Here is an 18,894-nt window from a genome sequence, read left to right as displayed (position 1 = left end):
TAGCTCTTGGCAGCACAAGTTTCTATGCCAACCCCAAGTACACTTGAACCTCTGTTCAGGTGAAAAATACATCTGTTAGCACAAGAACAGTACTGATAGCAATTGTGTTAATCATGGGATTACAGTCATGTGTGTGCCTCAGTACCTCCTCAACCAGTGCCTGGAGGAAAAGAGTGGGAGTTTTGTTGTTATCAATACAGAGAGCTCCTACAGGGTGGAGCAGGACTCCTGTAGGCCCAGCAGAGTGGGGCACTGATGTCCTTTATCACAGATGAGACCAGCCAAAGTGCAGGTGGTATCCTGCTATTTCCAGGAAGAATAGATAATCTTCAGTAATCAGGTGGTGCCAGACAAGATTTACAGCTCACTTGTAACTCAGAATCACAGAATGGTTTGGGTTAGAAGGGACCTTAAAGCTCACCTCCTTCCAACCCCTTGCCATGGGGCCAAGGAAGAACCAGTGAAACAGGGACAAAATCAAAACTGCTTGTGTTTGTCCTTTGCAAAGGCAGCAGCTCCTTCAGACAGCTAAGGCCCATTCCACCCTTAGCTCAACTCATCCTCCACCTGCAAAGTTCCAGCTGCCCAATTTTAGCATAACAACCCACCACTGACTTAAATTTTTTTGGGGATATGGGAGTTTTCTCTGTTACTAGCACACCTATTCTGGCTGAATGCATTTCTCATGCAGCACACCCGATGAGCTAGAGGACAAATTCTACACATGCCTCTACAGCTATGGTATAGGATGTCTGAGGGAGCCTCTGGGACCATATATGGTGTGCAAATGTTCATCCAGAGGCTGAGCTCATCCTTGGAGGGGGTTCTCTGTAAGGCAAAGTTTAGGATTTTTCTCCCTCAAATGAAAAGCTGCACTGCTGTTATCCAATATTCCTTCTTCCCTGAGCTCTTGACTTGTGGATCTATTTGGTGTATAGGATCACCTACAAATTGTTTGAAGGTTTATTAAGCTTTTTTATATATATAGGTGGATTATGCCTTAGGTCTCATCAGGTTGTGCACTGCTCTTTTATGAAAATATGGTTCACAAAAAAAAGTATCACAAAGAAAGCCAGGCAGTGAGGGCTGATTATGCTTTTCTATTCCTTTAGTGCTAAAATAATCATGCTGCTTTTCTAAGATAAAAACCCCCAAAACAACAGTGAAGCAAACAGAACACTCAAACTGTGCCTGAAACAAAACAAAACAAGTACAGCAGTATTTTTAATGAAGTCCTTAAACCAAAGCTCCTTATTATTCCACACATTTTTTGTGCCACAGAAGTTCAGCCAAGAATGATAAATTTAATAATAAAATTATCTTCTCTCACATTAGATACAACTCAGGATGAGTGGAGAAACACAAGGGTTTCACCCATATAAAATATTTTAAAAAGGATCCTACCATCAGTTTGAGAAGTCTTTGTCTTATACCTGTGTTTTCTGCTGCCAGAAAATTTCCACAGGAATTGAAAATAAATCTGGAAACAGAGTAAACAATACTGAAAATATTTAAACAAAGAAATCTTGAAATAAAGGTCATATATAGTGAATTGTTAGCAAAAATGTGCCTTTATTTTGAATTTAATTCACTTAATACCTTATAAAAAAATTTATTTAGTCTCATGTCTAGCATCAAACATATCAACAATCTCACCATAGAAAGGAAGGCTTGTTTGTAGACTACAAGGTAAAGATGCTTTTAAGGTGTTTTTTTCTGGTTGAAAGTCTTTGTGCTTTGCTTTCAGCATTCCTCAATTGAGAATATGAATGTTTTCTTATTTTAGTTGTGTAACCGGGTAATACTGTGATACGTATGTTAATATCCATATGTACAGCAAAGTAATTTATTCTTTTACTGTGTGGAATTGAATATCTCTGGAAACCAAGACTCAGTGACAGACCTAGTGGCTTTGGTACAAATTAGAGGTACAAAAGAAAAATTAATATAAGCCCAAAGTTTGAAGTTTGGTTGGTTTTTTTTTTTTTTAGTATATGGGGATTCAGGGACTTTACTTACTGATTCAGTTCTCTGGTTTGCTTTTTTTCCCCCCAGAAATACCAAAAACAGAGAAAAATTTTGAGGAAAGACTGATTTTGAAGGCATTCCTACTGAAGTTTGTGAATTCTTATGCATCAATTTTTTATGTTGCCTTTTTTAAAGGAAGGTAAGATAAATATACTTTACATTATATATTTCTGTGCATGCATTTTTATGTATGTGTCTATATTAGTGGATCTGTGTTTAAAAATGGGCACAAAGGTCTGGGACTGGTCATCCTTGCCAGGTCTGAAAAAATATCATTGACAGGGTTATCTAAAGTTAATAATTCATTTTAGTATTTAAAAAGGGTCCTGTTTTTATAATGAATGGTGGTGCTTACTGGCATTAACTTTCCACAGTTCAGCAAATTTTCCTTGAAGCATCATTCAGCAAAGAAAGGTCTTCCTGTTTCATTTAAAATTATGGAACTCTTTCTTCTATTACTTTCTCATTATTTTGCATTATTCTCCCGTATCAAATTAAGAAATAGTTACAGTCAACTGGCAAATGAAGTGATTGACCAAAAAGCTAGTTCAGCTGTCGTGCTAAATAAGTGTGACTTCCTATGGGCTCAGAATCCATGTCTTTTGGGACCCAGTCATCCACATGCTTTTGAGTGGGAAGCTTAAAATGATTCCTTGCTAAAACTTTGGCAAGAAATGTTTAAAACATCCTCTGGATTCTATTTCCTACCATTTTGCTTTTCCTTTTAGGGGCTGTAAAGTTTGTTAATTTCTGCTCTTTACTAATCCTGTCCAGCACCTTTCATTTGAGGATTAATCATGCATTTAGCTAGCGGTTGCAAATATTGTAAGACACCAATGAAAAAAAGTCACCAAACTCTCTCTTTTTTGACAAGATTTCTGTGTTGTATGGTTAGAATGAAGTCAATATCATTGTTTCTCCTGGTGTAGCCAGAAGAGCCTTGGTGTATAGATATGCAAATAATTCCATTCGGGGCATTATTCACATGTAAGAGAATGTGAAATAGGATATGTGTCCCCAGGTTTTCCATCTCTAATCAAGTGAGGGGGTTTATTATTATAATGTTTCAGCACTGAAAAATATTTTATTAAAATTACTTTATCCGGATGTAGTAGAAAACCATTTGTAGAGGCCTATTGCTTTGAAATAATCAAAGCTGAATAGGTGCTGAGCCCTTGAAAATTCACATTGAAGAAGCTACTTCTGAAATATTTTGGCTAATACAAATGAATAATCTTGATTTCACAGTTAACTTATTTTTGTGCTTGTATATTAAATCATGGTGTCAAAATTAGCTTATTTTCTGTTTTTATAGTAGTTTATATATTCTTATTGCTTTCAGGTTTGTTGGCCGTCCTGGTCGTTACGTGTATGTGTTTGAAGGTTATAGGATGGAAGAGGTAAGTACATACAAAATTCAAATTACAAATAAAAACCTTTACACAAAGAAGTATGTGCAGAGTGTTCAGCAGACTACAGACAACAGGGGAAATATAGAAAACCCATATTAAAACAAGAGATTAAATCTTCAACTTGACCAGGCAAAACCCAGGGTTTCCATCTAAGGCAACTGTATGTTCTTTCTTTCTGCAGTCTTGACTATTTCATGGTCTATCTTAGAAAGCTTTACCATTCTGTGCTTTAATACTGGGTGCTAAGGCACAAACATTCCATGATTTGGTTGAGGCCTTCAGGAAGTGTGAATCTGACTTCCCATTCTGTAGATCACTGGATGCTTGGCAATTTTAATAGCTTAAAATCCTGGACCCATTTTGTGCTAAACCTATAAATGTCTTTTTTTAAAAAAAATCCCTCATGAAGGGGATTGCTATGGGTATTCCCTTGAAAGCTGAGACATGTACTCAAGGTTTGACAATAAAGCTGACGTATATTTTTTTGCAAGATTGAAGGTTTTCTTTCCCCCCTGAGAGATAGCAGGTTGGAAGAGTATTGGTGATCCTGCATTATGCTTATTACATTGATCATATAGTAAATATTTTTAAAGGAAATATAGGAGCCCCAGGGCACATGAGTTGTTTCAGAGCTCTGCATATTTTCCATAATGCAGTTTTATGAGTGGAGATGAAATACCTTGTCAAGCACAGATTTGCAGTGATCTATGAGCTCCATGATCCCGCACAAATTGGTGACAGGGACAGTGGGCACATGAAGGCACTGGCAGCTCTCCCAGATGGACGTTTTAAAATAAATTATCTTAATCCCTTCACAATCTTTTTAATTTTTTGTTTCATTTCAGTGTGCTCCAGGAGGGTGTCTAATGGAACTCTGCATTCAGCTGAGTATCATCATGCTTGGAAAGCAACTGATTCAAAACAATCTCTTTGAAATTGGAATCCCGTATGTATCCCAGCCTTTTCAATTATGCTTTATTCCTGTGGCACAATAAATCAAAGACTTGATCCTTATTCAGCTAAATGGGACTTTTGCCACTGCCTTCAGTGGATTCTAATTGAATGTGATGATGGATCACATTTTTGATTGTGGTGAAATGATTTGGTTGTATTTTATATTGAATAATTGGCTATATCTTCACTAAATGGCTTAAAGAAAATGATGGAATATATGAAATAATTGATTTAAATTAATTTTAGAAACCAGGGAAAACAGGCAAGGTATGATAGATCTCTTGGGAAGTTTCAGAGAAGCTCTCAGGACAGCAGCATTGAATACAAATTAGCACAAAGTGGAGGGGAGATAGTGTGGGGGAAAGCAATAGCCCATAAAAGGTGTTAAAATCTATTACTTGATCTATGACTGTTTTATGGGTTTACAGATGAAATCCATATGTTTCCAAGGTGCCTTTATGTCATTCTGTGATGATCCTGGAGCAAGCAGAGACACTGACAGCTTAGTGCCTTTCTGCCAGAGGCTGCTACAGTGCTCAGTCCCCTGCTCCAAATACAGCAGGAAAACTTTCCCTGTCTGTCACCAGTGCCAAGGGGATCTTCAGGCACTGGGGATCTACTGAGAAAGTCCTGCTCCTGCCTCTTGGGAGGTTTGCTTTGTGGTAGAAGTAGCCTTTGAAATGCTGGAAATTAAATGTCTGGTTTAGACATCTCAGCTCCACTGAAATGAGGCAGAATCTTCCAACTCTGGTGTCAGTAGCTTTTAGGTCACATCCATAAGGCCATGGAGATGGTAACTAGAAATCAAGAGGAGTGATTCTTAAAATATATGAAATATATTTCAAATGAGGCCTTTTCCTCCCTTTTCTCAGCAAGAACCTTTTTTTTTTTTTTTTTTTTTTTCTTGCAAGGAATTTAAATAGAGAGAAAAAAATTCCCAAACAAATCAGATGTAGATTATGGATGGTTTCATTATTCTTGTGTCAAAGTTCAATAGGAGGCCTGTTTTCTGTCTGCATCTCATTGAGTTTACATTTTATTTTGAGAAAAGGGTGGTAAATCATTCCCAAAATATCTGACATGTTGAAGGCTTAAAGCTTTCTCAGTGTAAACCTGCTGTAATTTGTTTCTCATCTTCCAAAAAACTTATTGCTACTGGACTTTTTTACAGGGGATTTTATGATGTTACAAATACTGTATTTATTATTTTTGACTCATGAAAGCATGGACTGATCCAGTCCAAACAGAAAGTCATGTCTAATTATTTTTCATTTCCCTCCCTTCAGTGCAAGAATGCAGTAATTCCATCCCATTTTTCTCCCTCAGATCTGCTCCCCTACCCTTCAGCCAACAAACAGTGGTGGCCTCAATTTTCAAAACTGTTTAAAATCAAACATACTTTCCTCCTCCCTTTCCTAGATAAATATCTCATTTCAGTCACAAAGCTATCTTGTCATCCTGGAATAAACATATCTGCTTTTCCTTTGCTTGTCTGCATTCCCAAGAAAATTGTGTGTATCTGTAGAGCATGGCCCTTCTCCCTGGACCTGTTTGCACCAGAAGAGTCACTGAGCACTTAATTAAATCAGAACTATCCTTCTGTTCCTGCATGGACCACTGTACTGGTTTGGGCTGGATTCTTAAGGGTACCAGCAGCTGAATTTTTCATCCTCTCTTGCCTTGTGCCTCTTTAGAGGGGCCGAGAGTGTGGGTGAATAATACAGAGTCTTCCATTGGCTCCCTATATTTTCACTGTTGGCAGAGTCCTGGTCCTGCCACCAGCCTTCTCCATATGGAGAGATAGAAGGGGATATCATAAATAGTGATTTGCTGCTCAGAATCTGATGCTGTCCCCTGTACATCTGTAACAGGGAAACACCTCTCTGCTGAGTTAATCTGATGACACTTATAAAAAAGTTTTCTTCCTCACTGAAATCTCAGAATTTCAAGGTTTTTTTCAGGAAACCTTTTGATTTAATTCACCAGAAAACCCAAGGCATTTTAGTTGATTTGCAGAAATCACAAATCCCATTTTCTTCTCTTTCTCCTCAAAAAATACTGCTAAGTGAATGATAGAGTAAGTTTGCAAGCAACAGACATCCTTTATGTTCCTAGAACCCCAAACTGGAAATAATTGGAAAGCATCTTTCCATGTCTTCATTCTGCTTTATCTGTGGTCAGTACTGGGTGATGAGGGAAACTTCAGATGGCAGTCATGCATTTTTTGGGGTCATGGGGGATGCATCCTTGCTTTTCCCTTCAATGTTTCTCTATAAACTGTTGCCACCGCTATGAAAAATGTAATTGATGGTCTCCTAAACCTTGTATGATTTCTTTTTTTAATTTCTGCATCCAGCAATAGCAAACCAGCTAGGCAAATGCAACAAGATTTGAATTATAGAAAACTAAGCCCTCTTGAACTAAAATGTATGTTCTGTGCGGCTGGAATTCACAAGTTTAACAGATGTAAATATGCCACAGTTCACTCAGATGTGTCACATACCATCATTCTTTTACTGTTGCCACAGGAATTGACCCTAAAAGGCTGCAGGGCTTGAAAGCCTTAACCCAGAGTTCTTTTAAGACCCTTTTTATTTAGTTCTTCGAACTTATTGAAAAAAACCTATCCATGTGGTTATTTTATTACTCTCTGTCTTTGACCTTGATGCTAAACCCTTAGGGTGAAATCCTGGCCTATTGAAGTGAACAGCAAAACTATTGAATTTACTGAGGCCATGGTTGTGGCCCTTTTATTCAGCATCAATTTCCATCACTTCCTTCAAAATATACTTAAATACGCTTAATGAGAACAAAGAGTTCTTTGTTTTACTAACAAGGAGTTAGTAAAATCCATTTAAGGGCACCCCTTCATAGCTATTATCCCTTATGTTGTTTTTCACCTTTACTAAATTATTCTTAATTAGAGGTTTGGATGGTGTTTTTTTGCCTTTTTGTTTTTCCTGTTTTTTATTGTTGTTGTTTTCCTCTGATTGCAAAACCAATAAACCCCAAACACAACTAAAACTTCTGTAGGATCTGGGATATCTGAGTGTGCCAAGGAAGCATGGCTGTACCAAAAATTTGTGGAAGAACAAGAAATTTAGATACTTTTGTTCTCCCCTTGCCTTCTTCTTGTGATGGTGAATGTGAGGTGTGAACAGACTGTAGGAATGTGACTGAAGGAAAGCCTGATCTTCAGTGTCCCTTCCCAAAAGCAGGAAAGAAAATTACAGGCAAGGACACAAGAGTCTGGGTCACTGCTCTTCCTTTTCTCCAGATACAGGTGCTCCAGCTACTCAACCTAAGAATCTTGTCCGTTTAGCTTTCTCGCTGCACCTTTTTTCATTATCCTACAGATCAAAAAGCATCAACTGAAAGGAGAGATTTAAAAACCCACCTGTTATAAATAATCAGCTGGCAGCTGGGTTCTAGTGGCATTCTGTCTTTTCATGTAAAACCTCTACACACATCTCTAGCAAGTTCTAGCAAGTATTCAAAGAATCATGGAGTCACAGAATGGTTTGGTCTGGAAGGAGCCTTTAAGACCTCTCAGTTACAATCTCCTGCCATGGGCAGGGACACCTTCCACTAGCCCAGGTTGCTCAGAGCCCCCTCCAACCTGGGCTTGGACACTTCCAGGCATGGGGCAGCCACAACTGCTCTGGGCAACCTGTTCCAGGGCCTCACCATCCTCACAGAAAGGAATTTCTTCACAATATCCCGTGTAAACCTGCTCTCTGTCAGTATGAAGCCATTCCCCCTTTTCCCACACTCCATCCCTTGCCAATAGTATCTCTCCATCTTTCCTGTGGGTTCCCTTCAGGCATTGGAAGGCTCACTTAAGGCCCTGTGGAGCCTTTTTTTCTCCAGGCTGAACAATCCCAATTGTACAACCACTGAAGACATAAACACTTGTGCCAACAAAGTAATTTTCCTCCATCTGTCCTCTTTCAACCTTCCCTCCAGATGCCCCACCTCTTCAGCCTCTATCCATTCCACTCTCTCACTCCACAAATTTCTCATTTTTCCCAAGTCATCATCATTCTTTCCCCTAGATCCCACAAATCCAGCTGCTCCTTCTTACAGTATCAATAGAGAAACTGTTGAATCATCTTTTTGATTTTTAGAAAGGAGCCTTTATCTAATCACCATGTGCTTACATCCCAGCCAGGATCACTTGGAGCTTGATTTTTCTCTTTTAATCATATTTATTCGCAACAGCTTGAGGGTTATTGGCAGGTGGGGCTGTAGTGATTTTATGCTCACTTCAGATGCTTGTTAACGTGCATAATGCAGTGCTCATTGGTTATACTGGGAATTACAATCAGCATAATTCAATCATGTTCCCACCTCTTACCTAACACAAGCATTTGATGCAAATCCCCTGTGAGAAGCTGCAGTGTCATTTTTAACTGCTCGAGATACAGCCTAGATACAAAAACCTGTTAATTTTCTTTCCCTCTCATCCTGCATTCATTCTTCTCACATGCTGTTCAATCTCCTTAAGGATGCACCTTGCTTTTTGACATTCCCTGGCAAAAGGACCAGAAATAATGTCTATTCTACAGCTCTACAATTTTCCCTCTTTGCCCAGATCTGTGGAGTCATGAAACTGCTGCATGAGCCTCTTCTGTACAAAGCTTCTGGGACACTCATCCTGAATGGCTAAACCTACCTCTTTCTCAGTGTGGGGAGCTGGCTGGCAGGAACAAATCAGAAGCTAAAAGAACTCTTTTTCTGCCAATCTTCTTTAAAAACACTGATCTGGTTAATTAAGAAACAGGCTTCAAACAAAGACATTTAAAAAGCATACTCAGTTTTAGCATCACAATCATAAGTACAGACACAGAGTTCTGTAAAACTCATTTTAATTGCCCTATTGCTGCGTATCTGGAGAATAACACCCTGCAAATCCCTCCTCTCTGTTCCTTTAACTTTCTGACACATTTCTGCTTGGTTTCAAACTTCACATGCTTGGAATATGACACAAAGGTAATTTTTTTTTTTTTTTGGTGGAAAATTGGAAATAATTGGTTTGGCTTGCTTTCAGTCAGTTGATCTTTCAAAAAATACATAAAAAGAAGCATACAGACACTCTTCAAAGCTGAACTCCAAATGGTTAAAGGTGCTGTTCCTCATGCCTGACTTAGAGATAACCAGATGAAAAATTAAAAATTATTCTGAGCAACTGAGCCCTGGATTTGGTGTATTCTCAAATAAACATTAGAAACAACAATAATTGTTTTAGTTACTGGGTTCTCCTGGGAGGTGTGTGTGTGTTAAACTCCAGAACTGGATTCTGTGGTGCTGTAGCTGAAGGATTAGATAACATGTGCACAGATTTCACATCTAAACACACCCAAATTTTATCTCAGCTGCTGCTGCGCCATGACAATGAGATGATCAGCACTCTCATCTGCCTGTGGAAGTGTGAGGGACATTTATAGCTCGTATCATTTCATTGGAACAGAAATCAGCACTGTCTTGAACTTATTGTTCACCATCCTCTGAGAGTCCCTCACATTAGGAAATTAATTGGGATATACTGGAAGAGCATCCTGGGAGTTCTGTGATTGCTTTAAATCCTACCCCAGCCTCCTACCCTCTGAATGGTACATCACCTCTGTCACAGATAAGTTCCTTTGGATGCCATAAAGGCAGAGGAGGAGAAAGGGAATTTTAGTGTCTTGAAACAACTGACTTTGCATGATGTAGGAGGTTAATGTCTTCGTAAGGATTTATCTAGTTCTGTCTTGGGAAGCATTTTAAATTTGCCCTGCCCTGTCATTAAAACTGTGTAATCTGAGTGTCCTGGGTACCAGCAATGCCATAGTACCGATGATGACTTGTGACTTGTGAATTACATCTTCCTTCCACCTCAAACAAAAGCTGGAGTTGTCCCGTTGATTTTTGAAGATTTATGATCCAGGATCTGAGAGGGCTTGATGCAATCTAGACCTGTTTAAAGAGTATCTTCCAATCCCCAATTCCTCCATACTGGTGATGAAATGGAATGGGTCCTGTAAACACTGGTAGGTGCAGAAATTCCTCCGTCATTGTGGGAACACAGTGATCCCATGGTTCAGTGTAAAGTTGGGAATGAACCAATAAACCCACACAGCAAAGCCTTTATTGCGTTTGCCAGCTTTTGTTTCTCAGCCTTGCCCTGCTACTGAAGTCAGGGTCCAGGAAAGTGGTTCTGCTTCCCTGGAGGTCCAAAGGAAAACCCCTTCCCTCAAATATTCCTGCATCCAGGCCACACACCTACAATTCAAAGGGTTTATCACAAGCTGTAGGGGAAGAGTTTGTGGGAGAGCCCTGCTTACATTACTGGCAAAACATCACTGGAATTAGTCTGGATTTCCATTCATGGCACGTATGTGAAGAGCTGTAAAATAGTGCTGTATGTTTCTGTGGAAGATAAATATCATCTGCAAAAGAAAGATATGCAATAAGTATAAATCTGGCTATTTTCTTTTAATTCAACTATATTTTGCTAATAAATACCTCATTCTACTGTTTTTTTCCATGGGAATTTCTGAGTGTGTAAAATAGCATGAAGTTGCTGATGCATATGTATTTAAAATATCATTGGCAGGGTGTTGCAGCCGGTTCAGGGGTCAGTCTGACCCCCAGCCACCGCCACAGACTTCCCGGATAGGGGTCCTGCAAGGAATGGCCATCCACAGGTCTCAGGCAGTTTCCAGCTGGGGATAACCCCTATGAGCTCAGCCTGAGGCTTCAAGTGATTAGCACTTTTAGATGTGATTTCAGCTCTTGCAGTGATCAGCTCAGCTCCGCTCATGGGTTACCCCAGCTGACACGGGGACGAGAGACAGGAGGCCATGTAGCATTCCACAGAGTCCTTTATGGGCAGGCTTCAGCAAAGGGGGCCAGTGACAGTCTTCCCCTGAACTGGGCAAAAGCTGGAGTTTTATAGGAAGGGGAGAATTGGGAAAAGGACCAATGGTTTAAGACAGGGATAAAATAACCAATAGTTTACAAGGAGGTAACATGGGGTGCTGAAGCAGGAAGGAGTCCACAGCTTAGTCACCATGACTAAGTAGTTTTGTTTTATCTTAGGGGACAGACCTTCAAGGTGGAAGCCTTTCGGAGGACTGGCGTCCCTCCACAGCAGGGAGGGGACATAGGGAAAACTTTACTCTTCATCTAGAAATTATTCATTTTACTCTAATTTATTTGTCAGTGTCATTAAGTTTGTATCCCCATCTCAGTGGGACAGTGTTTAATACTGCTATTTCTACTGTCAGTACATTCTTGCACCCTCTTTGTTTGGAAACATCCTATAATCACAAAATTGCCTAGGTTGGAAGGGACCTTGAAGCTCATCCAGTTCCAAGCTTCTGCCATAGGCAGGGACACCTTCCACTATCCCAGGTTTCTTAGAGTCCCATCCAACCTGGTGCTGAACATTTCCAGGGATGGGGTAGTCACAGCTTCTCTGGGGAACCCATGAATGTCTGGTAATTTTTTCCTTAAAATTCTATTATACTGGAAGTTCCTAATTTTTATAATGAGATAAAAGTGTGCCTGGAGTAGAAATGTGGAATGAAACCCTTACATTTTGTATTTTGTTAAGATGAGAGGTGCTCACTGTGTTGTTCTTGAAAGCACTAATTACTAATGTTACTTAGGTCCAAGGATCCTTGGGAAGGAATATACATCTAAAGAGGAAAAATATTATGAAGTACTAGATTCAACTCCAGTAGCTTGTACCTATCAATAAACAGCATCAGAACTTCCCAGGGTGGTGTAAACTTGCCCTGTGGTGCACACAAGATTAGTTTTGTGTTGCTGTGCAAAGAATTGAGCCAAATCTTTTAGGAAAAAAAAAAACAAAAACAAAACAAAACCAGACTTGGTTCAGTCTGAACTTTTGTTCCTCAGAAAGCTCAAGAAGCTGTTCAGGAAGCTGAAGGATGAAAGAACTGAGCTAAAGGAAATGGACACCAACCAATCAAAGGACCGTCAGCAATGGGATCTTGACTACATCTTGGAACCTTTCACTGGACTGACTCCAGAATACATGGAAATGAGTAAGTTTTCAGAATTTCCTTTCCTTTTCTGCAATAACCACGGCTTTACATAGGACTGCATCTCAGGAGTGGTCATGAGAAGGGGGGAAAAAGTACCCCAGCACTTGTAGTTTTCAGAAATTCCATGTAAGCCAGCAGGGCTATGAGACTACCATAGTGCCAAAAGAGAAATAATCATGAATCCCAGTATCTGTTAGTACTTCTGATGTCAGATTCCAGTGTTCCTAGCTGAGTAAAGTGCATAGAAACTATTTGGCCACAGAATCAATAGCTATAGTGAGGAGGGATCTCTGGAGATCATCTGATCCAGCCTCCTGCTGAAAGCAGGGTCACCTAGAGGATGTTGCTCAGAGACTTGTCCAGTTGGGTTTTGAGTATTTCCAGGGATGGAGACTAAACAACTTTTCCAGTATTTGATCACCCTTACACGAAGGATTTTTTAATGTTTAAATTGCACTGCCTACATTTCCACTGGTGCTCTTGTCCTTTCCTTTCTTGCCCTTGAGAAGGTTTTAACTCTGTCTTCTCCAACCTGCCACATGGGTAAGATCCCCTGAATCTTCCTTTCCTGTGGTACAGCAATCCCAGTGGTCTCAGCTTCTCCTTGTTCATCAGGTCCTTTGATCCCTTAACCATCTTAATGGCTTTCCAGTGGATTCACTGCAGTGTGTCCATGTTTTTCTTCTACTGGGCAGCACAGCAGACACAGTAAACTGCTTCATGAGTAGACCCTGGAGAGGCAGGGAAGGAGAAAGCAGGAATGCTGTGGGTGGGGGGAGTAGAAAGGACAGAAATAATCCAGGCAAACCCAAGCTTTAGGACACACAAGAATTCATGGAGAAGCACAGTGGGCATGGTGTCTAAAACCAGAAATCTCTTAAATATTGAATGTGGCAAGTCCTGTTTTAACAAGTCATGATTCTCAAAATATCTAAAGGGGAACACATTTTATGGCAAAAAGATTAAATATCATATATGGTTTATCTCTCTATACAGAAACAATCTTGGTTTGTAGATATAATTTATAATCTAAAATTTAGTATGTGAAAATGTATAGAATGGTAGATTTATGTAAATCTATAAATGTGCAAGTGTATATGAGGTATTTCACATGATGGCAGATTTGAGGATGTCTTATTAATATGTTTAGCATCCCAACCTTGCCCTCTGTAGTGCCATCAAGAATCTGTCACCTCCCATTATTTCCCTCTCAACTGTTCCAACTCACCTTAGGATCTGTCTGTGTTGCCACTTCTATTACTCCATCCCCTTCTGCACATGATGATACTTTGTTGAAAAATTATCTGATTGTTTTCTATTAATTACTTCAGCCCAAGATGATTTTTCTTCCTGTAAACTTTAAGCAAGCCTCTTAGCAATTTTTGCAATTAAACAATGGTGAAAAAACATAGACACTTTTTCCCTGTAAAAAAAAAATTTATGCTTAGGAATAACTCAGAAACATCTGTATTTTAACAACCCAGATTTCTTGGTTAGGTCTAAGGACAAGGATCTTTAGTTACCAGTAACAAATACATACTGGTGTGATGTTTGTCAGCATTGCTTGAGTTTGCTGTTGATGCTGCAAGCTTGAACAAAATTTCCAAAATGTCAAATTTGTTTTATGGGTTCATTTAAGGCCACCTGTTCAGAAAGGAAGCAGGTCAGTAGTCTGTCCTTCAATGAATAAAAGCTACAGTGGGGTTTTCCTTACCTGTATTTTGACTTCAGAATACCTCTTGAAGCTCTCATGTTTAACCATTTGTTATGCTGTCCCTTAGGGAACTGTTTGGGTTTTTTAATTTTAGGAGCAAATTGTTGAAGTTGCCAAGATGAGTCAAATCATGGCCACTAAAATGAGTAGGTTAATGTGTTTATAAAAAAAAATTAAAAAAAAATAAATGCAGAAGTATCACCACAGTCTGTTATGGTTTGGGGGGTTCCTGTTCCAGGGAGTGGTCCCAACCCCAAGCTTGCCAGAGTTTGGACAATGCTTTCAGGAACATGGTGGGATTCTTGGGCTGTCCTGTGCAGGGCCAGGAGTTGGAGTTCGATGGTTCCCTTCCTACTTGGGATATTCTGATTCTATTCCATGGTTCTGACTTGTAGTATCAGGGTTTAAGGTACTGATGTTATAAATCACTGGACACTGAGCCTGTAATTTAGATCAGTCCCTTTTGCTGGGATCATAAACCATTGCGAGTGCCTCAGCCCGCACCCACTCGGGGATAATTCAGGGAACATGAATGGGTGAATTATTGATCTAAACCTTTGCTTAAAACAGGAGGATAAGCTTCCCAAGTGGAGAAGCCTCACAGTGTGCCAAGCTGTGCCCTGCCTATGGGATTTGCAGACAAATGTGTGGCAGATGAAAGCCAAACTGCACCTCCCCAACCCTGGTTGCTGCCCTGGGTCCACATCCCTGCTCTCAGCTGTCACATCCACTGCTCAGACCACCCACGCTGGCAGGAAGCACTTGGTGCAGCTCAGCACTCAACCTGTCAGCTGGGATTGTTGTCAAGGGCATCACGCTACAAGAGGCAGCTCAGCAGATTATTCACCTATTTCTCTAATTTTGAGTTGGGGACAGTGGGAAGGGAAGCAATGCAGAAGGCCAGAGGAAGGTATTTTTTTTTATCCTGAATTGCTTAAAAAGACAAGGTTACTGGAATGTAAGAAGAGATGTGATATTAAGGAAAAGAGAGAAATCTGGCTGCTGTTTCAGAACTTCGTTCTTAGTTTTCACACTGATTTACTCAGGCAACCTCCCTCAGACATCAGTAGGAATCTGGAATGAAGCAGCTGAAGGAAGAACTGCACATGGGGCTTGCTGCAGCCTTTGGGTTTCCCCATGCAGATGATGATGGGGTTTAATGCAAAAACAGGCAGATTATGTATACAAGTATGAGTAGTCTCTACATTCAGGTTTGTCCTGCCAGGATGCTCCTACTTTTGAGGATGGATGACATCCTTAGCTAAGACTCTTGCCTCCAGGTGTATCATTCATTAGGCTGTACCCTAATCATAGGCAGTTCTTGCTTTTTTTCTATCCATATATCCTCTCTCATTTACTGATTTCTGTCAAAGCCTGGAGTCTGGCCCACTCCACACATGGCAAATCACACATTCTCTTTGCACTTTGTTATGAAGCAAATTAATCCCATTAAGGCAGCACTTCTCTGAGGGAGAGGGCTTGGAACAGTCTCAGGATGTGTTTTGCAACATGATGCACCACAAGTAAAGGAATTTTTGATGATCAGTACCCCACTTAAATTCTGGGATGTCCATTTCAAAGCTGTTTTCTTTTTAGTTCTTTTTCTTATTCTAACAATCCTGAAGCCTTAGAGAGACTTCCACTTTCTCACTCTCCTACCCCTGCCCTCATTACAATCATGGTAGGTTCATAGAAATAGCAAGATTTACTGGTTATTTTTTAACCTCCTCTATTTTCCGATTTGGGAAATGTAACTCTGTTCACTGGAATTTGTTTCTGCAAAATACCAGTCACTGTAGTCCATGCCAACAAATTAGGTTAGCTGTAAGAAGGAATTTTTTTACAATCAGGATTGTGAAACACTGGCATAGGTTGCCCAGAGATGTGGTGGATTCCCCATCCTTGGAAACATTCCAGGTCAGGTTGGATGAAGCTCTGAGCAACAGCATCTAGTTGAAAATCTCTGCTTATTGCATGGGTTTGGGGAAGATGACATTTAAATGTCCCTTCCAACCCAAATGATTCTATGGGTAACAAGATTAATTTTTTAGGATCTTTGAATCTGATTTCACCAGCAGACTGTGCTGAACTTTTTTGTTGTGTAGGCCTTGGATGTCAATAGCACTTCTGCACAAAGATTTGACTTGTGACAAATCAGTGACATTTCTGATGACTGCCTGTTTAGATATTATTAATTGACATATTCCTGCATTTCTTAGTGGATACACTCTTAAAACACCTGAGTGATCAGAAAATTTTTCTCAAGTAATCCTGAAACATAAATTATCACTGTCAACATGTGTCTAATTTGTCCTTAGCAATTCCTGCTTCCAAAACTGTGCGAAGACTTTTGACCCAGGCCAATATACCATACTATGTGCATTCCCAAAGTAGGTAGCATGTACAGCAGTTTCCTCTTCCACATGGCAGCAAGTTTGCATCATGTGTAACTGGCGTGCAGTGATAGAAGTTGGCAAGAAATTTGTTGTAAAATGCTGTTTAGAGTAGCAATAAATATTGCTAATGGAAGAAACTTTATTAAATCGGCTCCAAGAGCAAAATGATGCACATGAATGTCTGAAATTTCTTGTCACTTGTGTTTCCTTGAGAAGAAACTGAAATCAGCAATGATTTTCTGATTCCTATTTCATTTGGTCTTCCCATCTCTGGCCTAACCCCTCTAGGAGTCCAGGCTTCATGTGGCAATTGATTAAAAACTTTCTTCCTCAAGAAAAAGTAATAATAAAAGGTTTCATCATCCAACTTCTGTTTAAAAACAATGGCACAGGAAGAAAATGATCAGATCCCATGTCTGTGGCTACTGACTACTATAAGGGTTAATCTGAGCGGTTTGGAAGAATTTCCCCTAAAGCAGGAAAAGCCATCAAAAAAGGCAATGTGTGAGGCAGAAAAAGAAAAAAAAATCACTGAAGAGAAAACTGCATTTTTCTATAATCTCTATAATGAGGATGGTTTTGAAAATACCATTGGTGGTTGTGTGTAGGCTTGTTACATACATTTATTACAGAAGAGTTATAAATTACACCTTTTCCTTAGTTTTTCAGCCAGGTCTGGCTGTATATCAAAAAGTTTCTTCCTAGGATTTGGAAAGTTGCTTAGCAGAGAAGTGATTTTTCCACTGTTTACTTCTAGTAACACATGATCCTATGACAGATATTATTGATAAAGAAGAAAGAAAAAAAAGCAACAGAATCATAAATAAATACCTTGTCTTAGACGAGGCTTTGAGGTAAAAGACACTTGGGTTCCTCACACTACTGAACAGGTAAATCTTGTAGAACCTGAGTGATCCACACCATGGAGGGTTTTCTGCTGAGGACTGATTCTTTATCCCTTACACAAGAACAGCAGCCACCGCCCTCCAGGTCCATAATTTAAAAGCTCTGATTTGTGCTCTTAGTCGTAACTTGGAGGCCAGACTTGGAGGGACAGGGTGTGTTGTTGTTGTACTCAGGTTCTGCTCAGGCCCTGCACAGTTTCTGTGAAGATCTGAATTCTGAGAAGGGCTGTGACCTGAGACACTTCTTTGGATGATGTTTGTCCTTCAGAGTTTTTGTCTCGGCCGGAGGCTGGATGAGGTATTCCAGATGTGGCATCAGGGGTTGCAAAACTGAAGGGCTGGCTCTGAGCCCTTGGCCTCTTTCCTGCTCAACTCAGACAGTAAGGGCACCACTAGTGCGTGGTTTGGGCTTTTTCCCTCATCAGAAGTAGGCTTTGTGTCAGTGACAGCACATCCAGGGTCATGTTTGGATGCCCAAGAAGATATTTCGCATGTAGCTGACTTTCCACAACACCCAACCTTCAATTGTTTTATTTCCTATCTTGTGCCATGAGCATGGGGAATTTTCATCTCTCTTTTCTCCAGACTGGCTTACAGGGGAGTAGGAAAACTATGAAACAGTCCAGCTCCTGGCACGGGTCTCTTTAGCCTTTTCCATGTACATGAACAGCTTTGTATGGAGACCTTATGGCATAAACATAAGTGTAAAAAAGGGTATTTAAGGGTTGCCATCAAGTTTTTCAGCCAAAAAAGGGATGACTTGGTGTCAACTGTCCTTTAAGGAAGAGTGTGAGTGTCCTAAAAGTAGTGTAAATATTTCCAGTGTGACCAGACAGGCATCCACAGAACTCCAGGATACTGAGAAAAGATTCCTCCTAGGATCTGGACAGCAATACCTCTCTTTGTAATCTATTCAGGTTTGTTTTTAGAAACACTGATCACACTCAACAAGTACCTGTGAATTGCTGAGGCTGTTCAAAGACTCCTCCATTTAATGATTGTTTGCTAATTTGTTATGCAAGGCCATCTAAATTCTGGTTTTGGCTTTGGGATTGCTTTTTTGCCTGCTTTTTGCATCATTTACACTTTCATAAGAAGGAGTTGAGAAGGTTGAAGAGATTTCAAGATGGCCACACAAACACTTCTGGCACAGTTTTCTATGAAGACATATTTACACAATTATCCAGAAGTCCTTTGCATACCTTGAACATTTTTTCATGAACTTGAAAAAAAAATTTAACTGCATTTTCCCAGACAATGAATGAAGAGGCTACAAACAACATCAAAGCAAATGTGTGTGTGGTTTATTCTTAAAGTATTGCAAACATTTTATTTTTTTTTTCCTTTTCATTTTATCTTTTTACAGAATCCTCCCAGCTGTATTCCTGCTAAATTCACTTAGAAACAAATAAGGCATACTTTGGGGTT

At 39.9% G+C, this 18,894-nt stretch overlaps 1 protein-coding gene across 2 annotated transcripts in view; it reads left to right on the top strand.

Annotated features, from left to right (window-relative positions):
* The window catches only part of ANO2 (anoctamin 2), a 159,204-nt gene that overhangs the window by 128,344 nt on the left and 11,966 nt on the right, over nt 1-18,894 (top strand). For both annotated transcript variants that reach the window (XM_088055431.1, XM_014261219.2), the window contains 4 exons: nt 2,056-2,167; nt 3,371-3,428; nt 4,286-4,386; nt 12,303-12,451. In XM_088055431.1, the coding sequence (XP_087911557.1) occupies nt 2,056-2,167; nt 3,371-3,428; nt 4,286-4,386; nt 12,303-12,451 (420 nt within the window). The remainder of the gene's footprint in view (nt 1-2,055; nt 2,168-3,370; nt 3,429-4,285; nt 4,387-12,302; nt 12,452-18,894) is intronic.

Source organism: Pseudopodoces humilis, chromosome 5 (genome assembly GCF_049639895.1).
Source record: "Pseudopodoces humilis isolate 2021_Gansu_Grassland_sample_001 chromosome 5, ASM4963989v1, whole genome shotgun sequence".
NCBI classification, from domain to species: Eukaryota; Metazoa; Chordata; class Aves; order Passeriformes; family Paridae; genus Pseudopodoces; species Pseudopodoces humilis.
Note: the sequence above shows the minus strand (reverse complement) of the source record. Positions and strands in the feature narration are given on the sequence as shown.